The following is a 10,951-nucleotide window of genomic DNA, read 5'->3' as shown; positions in this document are numbered from 1 at the left end:
CAGGCGCCGGTACTGCGTCTACTTTGTCAGCTCGTTCAGTCCATAAAACACCCCACAGCAATGAGCCCAGAATCGTTCCCGTACAGGACGCTTCGTCCACGTCCTGCTTCTGCAGGAGCTTCATGTCCAGTCCTCCTGGATCGTTTGTGAAACTTCAGTGTGAACAGGAACCGGATTCTTTCCCCTTTGATTCGGACCGCATGAACCGAACTGTAGGTGTGAAATCTAATAATGAGACCGGGTCACCAGTTTGAAACCCTTTGGCGGGACGCTTTGGGGAGCGGGTCCGGTCCTGGAAGAGGACTTCTGTCTCTGATGACTGACAGGAAGCAAAGAGGAGTTGAGTTCGAGCGCATCGGGACAGATTTCCTCCCTCTTGTCGACACAGTTCAGTTAGATCCCGGGGGCCCGGTGCTCCGCTCTGACGTTACAAAACAAAATCCAGGAGCGCAGACGTGTTGAAGCTTCTTTTGGTTCCTTTACTTTCATCAATACGACAAAAACAACAATAAAAAAACAGGTTCAACACAACAGAGAGACACGAGTTCAGGTGTCCGTGCTCGCAGTCAAACAAGGCAGTGCAAAAACATCCTCCTCCTCACCTTCAGTCAGTAGTGGACCCCTCTGCCTCCTCTTCCTCCCGTCTGTGTGCAGCTTCCTCTCTGAGGGAGGAGGAGGAGGACGAGTGTCTCTGGATGAGGCTAAGCAGAGTTGAGATACTCCAGAGCAACTTCATAGCAGAACTTATACTGTTCCTGTGGGGGCAGAGGTCAGAGGTCAGCTGACTGTGTGGTGGTGACAATGAGAATGTGTATTCCTGCGTGTGTGCTAGTTACCAGCAGGTCCACCATGTTGGGTTTGTTGTTTCTCAGAGTTTTAACGGCGTGAAACACGTCGACGCAGCGCTGCTGTCGCAACATCTCACACACAATACTGATGCTGCAGAACACGCCGCTGCGACCTCCCCCGTTCCTGAGGGGGGGCAGAGAGGAGTCAGAGAGATTACAACCAGACTGCAGTTCCATTTTCTCACCACTAGATGGAGACAAAACACCACTATTCATCCATGTCAGTATTATATGTACTTATGTACTGCTGTATCTGTAGTACTCTGTTGTAGTGTCTGTAGTACTATACTGCTGTATCTATAGTACTCTGTTGTAGTGTCTGTAGTACTATACTGCTGTATCTATAGTACTCTGTTGTAGTGTCTGTAGTACTATACTGCTGTATCTATAGTACTCTGTTGTAGTGTCTGTAGTACTATACTGCTGTATCTATAGTACTCTGTTGTAGTGTCTGTAGTACTATACTGCTGTATCTATAGTACTCTGTTGTAGTGTCTGTAGTACTATACTGCTGTATCTATAGTACTCTGTTGTAGTGTCTGTAGTACTATACTGCTGTATCTGTAGTACTCTGTTGTAGTGTCTGTAGTACTATACTGCTGTATCTGTAGTACTCTGTTGTAGTGTCTGTAGTACTATACTGCTGTATCTGTAGTACTCTGTTGTAGTGTCTGTAGTACTCTGTTGTAGTGTCTGTAGTACTATACTGTAGTGTCTGTAGTACTCTGTTGTAGTGTCTGTAGTACTATACTGCTGTATCTGTAGTACTCTGTTGTAGTGTCTGTAGTACTATACTGTAGTGTCTGTAGTACTCTGTTGTAGTGTCTGTAGTACTCTGTTGTAGTGTCTGTAGTACTATACTGCTGTATCTGTAGTACTCTGTTGTAGTGTCTGTAGTACTATACTGTAGTGTCTGTAGTACTCTGTTGTAGTGTCTGTAGTACTATACTGCTGTATCTGTAGTACTCTGTTGTAGTGTCTGTAGTACTATACTGTAGTGTCTGTAGTACTCTGTTGTAGTGTCTGTAGTACTATACTGCTGTATCTGTAGTACTCTGTTGTAGTGTCTGTAGTACTATACTGTAGTGTCTGTAGTACTCTGTTGTAGTGTCTGTAGTACTATACTGTAGTGTCTGTAGTACTCTGTTGTAGTGTCTGTAGTACTCTGTTGTAGTGTCTGTAGTACTCTGTTGTAGTGTCTGTAGTACTATACTGCTGTATCTGTAGTACTCTGTTGTAGTGTCTGTAGTACTATACTGCTGTATCTGTAGTACTCTGTTGTAGTGTCTGTAGTACTATACTGTAGTATAATAGTGGTTGCAGTATCAGTAGTATTACATTTACATACATTTACCCATGTGGCAGACACTTTTATCCAAAGCGACTTACATTTGAGGAACAACATACAAGCATCAACAGAGCATCAAATACAGCACGAGATCTACAACTAACAATACATACTAGTAAGAGCAGCAATAAATACTAGTAAGAGCTCATAGTACATATCACATCAATGGGGTAAATACCTAGGGAAGGAAGTAAGAGTTAACAAAAGTGCAATCAAATTCTGATATTAGTATCAGAAGTATTATATTGCAGTATCAGTAGTATTAGTATCAGTAGTACTATATTGCAGTATCAGTAGTATTAGTATCAGTAGTACTATATTGCAGTATCAAAAGCAGTAAAAGTGGTTGCAGTATCAGTAGTATTATATTGCAGTATAAGTAGTATTGTACAGCAGTAACAGTGGTTGCAGTATCAGCAGTACTATCTCCAGTACTGAGAGTGTGTATTCTTACAGGCAGTGCACCACGGTGCGCCCCTCTCCTCCGTCGTACTCCTCCTGCCATTTGTCCACCTGGTGGACCAGTTTGAGGAAGGAGCGCTTGGAGACGGGCGTGTCCCGGTACATGGGCCAGCCCAGGAACTGGAACTGCTGCACCATGCGGTACCCGTCCTGCGGCTGGGAGACACAGGGAGGACAGGGGGGTCAGAACAAGCTCAGGGAAGGATGGAGAAATCAAACACACCCCAAAGTAAAATCGTGTAGGGGAGGAAGAGGAGCTGAAAGGAGGATAAAATCAAACATACCCTGACATAAGAGGAAGAAAGGGAGGACAAATAGGTAATGGGGGAGGATGGATGGGGATAGGAAAGGAGTGAGGTAAGGAAAGGAGCAGGTACAGAAGGAGATAAGGAAGCAAGTAGCAAAAGCAAGAGAAGTGGGCAGAAAGTAAAGGAAGGAAGGAATGAAGGAGGTGAGACAGGTAAACAGAAGGCAGGTAAGGGAATGAAGGGGGAGGGGTAAAGGATGGAAGATAAACTGATCCTAACGTAAATGTGAGCAGACAGGGAGGAGAGAGGGTTCAAATCAAACGCACTGAAAGCTAAATCCGACCTGCCACGGCGAGGCGGGCGGGGAGGGGGAGTCTGGATCAAACAGAGACGAAATGTTGTGAGACACAGGAGGAAATGAGGCACAAATCAAACGCAGTAAAACCTAAACTCAGCCCGACGGGGAGGTGAAGAGGTTTAAATCAAACGCATTCTGATCTAAATTTGGTGAAACAGGAAAGAAATGGAGGTTTGGATCAAACACAAGCACAGCTGAACTTTATCAGACAGAAACCAAGCACACCCTGAATACCTGAGGCTGGAAAGGGGGTCAAAATCAAACAACCCCAGTCTGAAAGACGTGGCTTCTGTTGCGCTAACACTGCTAAAGCGGCTAATACCTGACTCTCTGCTACCGGGGTCTGCTAGCATCAACTAGCATCAAAAACAGCTAATTAGCGGGCGTTAGCATGCTCTGAAAAGCAGGTGTAAACATGCAGGTAGATTTTTATTCTTAAGAGGACAGACTGAAGACTTCAGAGAGCTGCACTGCGTCTGTTATCATCATACATATATAACTAAAAACCTAAAGTAGAAAATGCAGCAATAATTACCAACACTTTGTTTTGTTACAGCTCACAGTGAACGTTGTATTTTGTGTTCATTAAATTTGAACTTGATGAGCGAAATCACTTCAGACTGCAGCTGTTCAGTGTTTAATCAGACGTTTACAGTTTGGGTTTGGCTGCATGTCCTCAGTTTTTCAGTATTAGTGAAACACCAGCTGGATCTGCTGCACTCTGAGCTGCTCTATGTCTCAACCAACAGCAGCCAATAACATGTTTGGCACACAACTGAAGACCAGCTGGGAGCCACGAAGACAAACCAACATAAAGGTGTTTTAGTGTTTGACTGTCAAGAAGGAGCAAAAACCACTGGACCACTGCTCAGTCACCGCTGGACCACTGTTCAGTCACCACTGGACCACTGCTCAGTCACATTGGACCACTGTTCAGTCACCATTGGACCACTGCTCAGTCACCATTGGACCACTGTTCAGTCACCACTGGACCACTGCTCAGTCATCACTGCACCACTGCTCTGTCACCACTGGACCACTGCTCTGTCACCACTGCTACCTGCTCAGTCACCACTGCTAGCTGCTCAGTCACCACTGCTAGCTGCTCAGTCACCGCTGGATCACCACTGGACCACTGCTCAGTCACCGCTGGACCTCTGATCAGTCACCGCTGGACCTCTGATCAGTCACGCTGAACCACTGCTCAGTCACCATTGGACCACTGTTCAGTCATCATAGGACCACTGTTCAGTCACCATTGGACCACTGCTCAGTCACCACTGCTACCTGCTCACTCACCACTGCTAGCTGCTCAGTCACCGCTGGATCACCACTGGACCACTGCTCAGTCACCGCTGGACCACTGATCAGTCACTGCTGGACCACTGCTCAGTCATCACTGGACCACTGCTCTGTCACCACTGGACCACTGCTCAGTCACCGCTGGACCACTGATCAGTCACCGCTGGACCTCTGATCAGTCACCGCTGGACCACTGTTCAGTCACCACTGGACCACTGCTCAGTCACCATAGGACCACTGTTCAGTCACCATTGGACCACTGCTCAGTCACCGCTGGACCACTGATCAGTCACCGCTGGACCTCTGATCAGTCACCGCTGGACCACTGCTCAGTCACCGCTGGATCACCACTGGACCACTGCTCAGTCACCGCTGGATCACCACTGGACCACTGCTCAGTCACGCTGGACCACTGATCAGTCACTGCTGGACCACTGCTCAGTCATCACTGGACCACTGCTCTGTCACCACTGGACCACTCAGTCACCGCTGGACCACTGATCAGTCACCGCTGGACCTCTGATCAGTCACTGCTGGACCACTGCTCAGTCATCACTGGACCACTGCTCTGACACCGCTGGACCACTGATCAGTCACCATTGGACCACTGTTCAGTCACCATTGGACCACTGTTCAGTCATCATTGGACCACTGCTCAGTCATCACTGCACCACTGCTCTGTCACCACTGGACCACTGCTCTGTCACCACTGCTACCTGCTCAGTCACCACTGCTAGCTGCTCAGTCACCGCTGGATCACCACTGGACCACTGCTCAGTCACCGCTGGACCTCTGATCAGTCACCGCTGGACCACTGATCAGTCACCGCTGGACCTCTGATCAGTCACCGCTGAACCACTGCTCAGTCACCATTGGACCACTGTTCAGTCATCATAGGGCCACTGTTCAGTCACCATTGGACCACTGCTCTGTCACCACTGCTACCTGCTCAGTCACAACTGCTAGCTGCTCAGTCACCGCTGGATCACCACTGGACCACTGCTCAGTCACCGCTGGACCTCTGATCAGTCACCACTGGACCACTGCTCAGTCACCGCTGGACCACTGATCAGTCACTGCTGGACCACTGCTCAGTCATCACTGGACCACTGCTCTGTCACCACTGGACCACTGCTCAGTCACCGCTGGACCACTGATCAGTCACCGCTGGACCTCTGATCAGTCACCGCTGGACCACTGATCAGTCACTGCTGGACCACTGATCAGTCATCACTGGACCACTGCTCAGTCACCGCTGGACCTCTGATCAGTCACCGCTGAACCATGCTCAGTCACCATTGGACCACTGTTCAGTCATCATAGGACCACTGTTCAGTCACCGCTGGACCACTGCTCAGTCACCGCTGGACCACTGTTCAGTCACCACTGGACCACTGCTCAGTCACCGCTGGACCACTGCTCAGTCACCACTGCTAGCTGCTCAGTCACCGCTGGATCACCACTGGACCACTGCTCAGTCACCGCTGGACCTCTGATCAGTCACCGCTGGACCTCTGATCAGTCACCGCTGAACCACTGCTCAGTCACCATTGGACCACTGTTCAGTCATCATAGGACCACTGTTCAGTCACCATTGGACCACTGCTCAGTCACCACTGCTACCTGCTCACTCACCACTGCTAGCTGCTCAGTCACCGCTGGACCACTGATCAGTCACTGCTGGACCACTGCTCAGTCATCACTGGACCACTGCTCTGTCACCACTGGACCACTGCTCAGTCACCGCTGGACCACTGATCAGTCACCGCTGGACCTCTGATCAGTCACCGCTGGACCACTGTTCAGTCACCACTGGACCACTGCTCAGTCACCATAGGACCACTGTTCAGTCACCATTGGACCACTGCTCAGTCACCGCTGGACCACTGATCAGTCACCGCTGGACCTCTGATCAGTCACCGCTGGACCACTGCTCAGTCACCGCTGGATCACCACTGGACCACTGCTCAGTCACCGCTGGACCACTGATCAGTCACTGCTGGACCACTGCTCAGTCATCACTGGACCACTGCTCTGTCACCACTGGACCACTGCTCAGTCACCGCTGGACCACTGATCAGTCACCGCTGGACCTCTGATCAGTCACCGCTGGACCACTGATCAGTCACCGCTGGACCACTGATCAGTCACCGCTGGACCTCTGATCAGTCACTGCTGGACCACTGTTCAGTCACCATTGGACCACTGATCAGTCACCGCTGGACCACTGATCAGTCACCGCTGGACCACTGATCAGTCACCGCTGGACCTCTGATCAGTCACTGCTGGACCACTGATCAGTCACTGCTGGACCACTGCTCAGTCACCACTGGACCACTGCTCAGTCACCGCTGGACCACTGATCAGTCACCGCTGGACCACTGATCAGTCACCGCTGGACCTCTGATCAGTCACTGCTGGACCACTGTTCAGTCACCATTGGACCACTGCTCAGTCACCACTGGACCACAGTTCAGTCACCGCTGGATCACTGTTCAGTCACCACTGGATCATTGCTCTGTCACCACTGGACCACAGTAAATCACAGTAGCTCTGCAGGTAGACGATCATGCAAATCCCACAAAAATCTATTGCATGTTCTTGTACCAAAATAGAGGTGGTTGCCAGCCAAAAAAGGAGATATAGTCCTGACGCGTGTCCCTGTCTTTAGGTGGTAGTAGTCAAAGTAACATCAACCATAAAGGGAGGTAACAGAGAGTAAAAGAAACGCACCCTTGCTGTGTTGTAGATCCTGAAAATTCGGCTGATGACGTCCTCTTCCAGATCTGCGGAGACAAACTCCACCTGCAAGGAGCCGAGGCGATGGAGGCCGTTCTCCGGCCAGTACTGAGGACACAGCTGAGACACAGACACACGGACTGGTTGATTTTCTATCTTCGTACAGTCATTCCTATGATTTTCCACCAGAGCTATGTCACCAGGAGCAACTGGTAACAGGATATTCAGATTCCTCAGGGAGGAAACGTGAATATCTGTATACTTTTGAGTAGATATTAGATATGTACAGTGCTGTTACTGTTACCTGTTATTATGTTCAGGGTATATAATATGTACACGTATATAGTACTTTTACACTTGAATCTGGTTCACACTCATCTTTTCGTTAATCTTTCACGTGCGTTGACGTGTGTGTGTGTGTGTGTGTGTGTTTACCTGTGCAGGGTCGACGTCGTTCAGCATGACGATAGACGTGCAGTGGTAGTCCAGGACCAGACGCCAGAAGTCCTTCACTGTGTTGGGCAAAGGATGCTGGGTAACGATAAACGCTGACGGCTGCTTGTAGCTCTGCAACAGTTAACACACACCAATATAAGGTCACGCAGCAGGAAATGACATCAAGCACGCGAATGAGTAAGATCAACAAGAGCAAGGTTTTTCCCTCTCTGAGCTTTAATGTAAGAGGAGCTTTGAACACACACACTCTCTGTGGTCAGGCATTTGGTCAGTTTCCATGGGGATGGAGTTGTTTATTGGTGAAATGGTAGGGTAGGACAATACTGTGGTCTGTGTTTCTAAACCCTCCATTAACCCACAAAGATGCTGAGCCTGCTCTCTCCCGCTCTCTAACATAAACCAAAGGCCTCTCTCTCTCTGGCATTTAAAGGGACAGTTACTTTCATAACCTATCATTATAATAAATAATAATGAAACTAGGTATTATGATGTATAATGATAGGTTTAGATTTGTACTTAATATTATAAGAATCATGTTTTTAAGTTTTCCTTAGTATCACAGCTAAAGTTGTCTGTACCCTGCAAACAGGAAGCAAACAGGAGCTGCTAACGGCTAATTCAGCTCCTTGTAATGCACCATATCCACATGGCGGCCATTTTTCCCTGACGTCTCATCAAGGAACTCAAATGCTGTTATCAAAAGCACAATGTCGCCCTGCTGTGTTTCCTGATCGACCAGGAGACGATGGCTGGTGAAAGTCCGGGGACATCGATCATATTTCAAGGTAAAACAACATATTTGATAACCCATTAGCTACCATTAGAGCTAACGTTACATCCAGTGCCTTGAAATATGTCCCCATCCATAGTCTTTTAGTTGCTGATCAATCAGGAAGCAGTGAAATGATAATAATTTGTCAGATTCCCTACGTTTACATTATGCTTTTTGTCTTTGAGTAAATTTGTGTCACATACGTCCATCAGCGCAGCGTTGATGTAGTTGGAGCTCTCTCCGTCGATGGTGATGAGGAACGGCAGGCAGCGGTCCGGAGGCAACACGTCCATGCAGCGGTTCTTCTCATGGTTTCTAGGCAAAAGAGCGATGCTGCAGTCCTCCACCCGCAGCGTGGGCGTGACCATGTTCAGAGTCTGAGCACGCACACACCAATGTAATTACTAATTCATATCAATACCACGGTCAGTACAGATACCAACAACATCACCCCAACACAACTGCTCCCATCAATTTAGACTGAATTTAAGGTTTGCCGTCCCTTCACTGACACCTTATTAACGTTCCTAACGGCAGAACCGATGATTTGCCCCCCTTCACTGACACCTTATTAACGTTCCTAAAGACAGAACCGATGGTTTCCCACCCCTTCGCTGACGCCTTATTAACGTTCCAAACTGCAGAACCGATGATTTGCCCCCCTTCACTGACACCTTATTAACGTTCCTAAAGACAGAACCGATGGTTTCCCACCCCTTCGCTGACGCCTTATTAACGTTCCAAACTGCAGAACCGATGATTTGCCCCCCTTCGCTGACACCTTATTAACGTTCCTAAAGACAGAACCGATGGTTTCCCACTCCTTCGCTGACGCCTTATTAACGTTCCAAACTGCAGAACCGATGATTTGCCCCCCTTCGCTGACACCTTATTAACGTTCCTAACGGCGGAACCGATGATTTGCCCCCCTTCGCTGACGGCTTATTAACCTTGCTAACGGCGGAACCGTTGGTTTGCCCCCCTTCGCTGACAGCTTATTAACGTTCCTAACGGCAGAACCGATGATTTGCCCCCCTTCGCTGACGGCTTATTAACGTTCCTAACGGCGGAACCGATGGTTTGCCCCCCTTCGCTGATGGCTTATTAACGTTCCTAACGGCGGAACCGATGGTTCGCCCCCTTCGCTGACGGCTTATTAACGTTCCTAACGGCGGAACCGATGGTTTGCCCCCCTTCGCTGACGGCATATTAACGTTCCTGCTGGCGGAACCGATGATTTGCCCCCTTCGCTGACGGCATATTAATGTTCCTACTGGCGGAACCGATGATTTGCCCCCCTTCGCTGACGGCATATTAACGTTCCTACTGGCGGAACCGATGATTTGCCCCCCTTCGCTGACGGCATATTAATGTTCCTAACGGGGAACCGATGATTTGCCCCCCTTCGCTGACGGCATATTAATGTTCCTAATGGCGGAACCGTCGGTAAGGTAGAAAACTCCAGACTTGTTGTTATTATTGGTATAAATAAATAAATAAATAAATAAAGTAAACATTGTAAAGATGCTATAAAGGCTGTCTCAATAGAAACCTTTACGTACATATGTATACTGTATCTATCTATCTATATACACTATACATACACATACATACATACATATATATCTGTATGTGTATATATATATATATTATATATATATATATGTGAGCCTGAAGAAGCAATGGGCGAAACGCGTTGCTCACAATAAGTAGTAAGTCAGATCAGTGTGCGGTAGTTTGTTTTTGATTTTTCATATATATATATAAGGGGTGAGAGGGGGATTTTTCATATGTATATGTATATATACAATATATTATTTATTATTATATATTCTAAAATACCTAATTAAATATTAAATGTAGCCTAATATCAACATTATGAGGAACTGATGGATCAACACGTTACCCTGAACTCCTCTTTGATCTGACTGGAGTTGGTCTGAGGATCCAATCGGTTCATGTCGTAGTAAACCGACCGCAGCTGATTGGCTGGAATCGCAGTGTCACCACAGAGACACGCCTCTAAGATGGCGTCATGGATGAAGACGTACTGCTCCTGGTGGACAGAGAGGGGGAGAGACGTTTTTAAAGATGAACACAAATACTCCTCCTCCTGTCGGTTTGATTGACAGGAGGAGTGTGGCTGAAATGTCACTTCATAAATGATTTATGTCAACACACAGAGGAGGAGGAGGAGGAGGAGGAGGAGGAGGAGGAGGGACAGAAGAGAAACAGATGAGTGACATTAAAAGTTGGACAGTGAAGGTCATCGCTGCGTCCATATCTGTCACATCCTGTCAGTCACTATTTGATGACATCACGGCCTTTGAAAGAGCCGCAGCAGTCAGACGAGTGTTTTTTTACTTTTCTCATCAGTGTTGTTGTTTTCCTGACAGTGTGTGTGTGTGTATGATGTGT

At 47.9% G+C, this 10,951-nt stretch overlaps 1 protein-coding gene across 1 annotated transcript; it reads right to left on the bottom strand.

Annotated features, from left to right (window-relative positions):
* Nucleotides 1–594: 594 nt before the first annotated feature.
* On the bottom strand, nucleotides 595–10,589 carry LOC119897511 (receptor-type tyrosine-protein phosphatase mu; the record flags this gene model as incomplete). The annotated part of the gene is given in 7 exon segments (XM_038711274.1): nucleotides 595–755; nucleotides 837–972; nucleotides 2,651–2,814; nucleotides 7,300–7,425; nucleotides 7,741–7,872; nucleotides 8,737–8,910; nucleotides 10,440–10,589. Coding segments are annotated over 7 exon segments (936 nt in total), but the record flags the coding sequence as incomplete, so codon positions are not given.
* Nucleotides 10,590–10,951: the final 362 nt, after the last annotated feature.

This window comes from Micropterus salmoides, unplaced genomic scaffold, assembly GCF_014851395.1.
Source record: "Micropterus salmoides isolate LMB-PRFRI ecotype aquatic unplaced genomic scaffold, ASM1485139v1 Ms_hic_scaffold_1, whole genome shotgun sequence".
Lineage (NCBI taxonomy): Eukaryota > Metazoa > Chordata > Actinopteri > Centrarchiformes > Centrarchidae > Micropterus > Micropterus salmoides.
The sequence above is the reverse complement of the archived record's forward strand: the minus strand, read 5'-3'. Positions and strand labels throughout refer to the sequence as shown.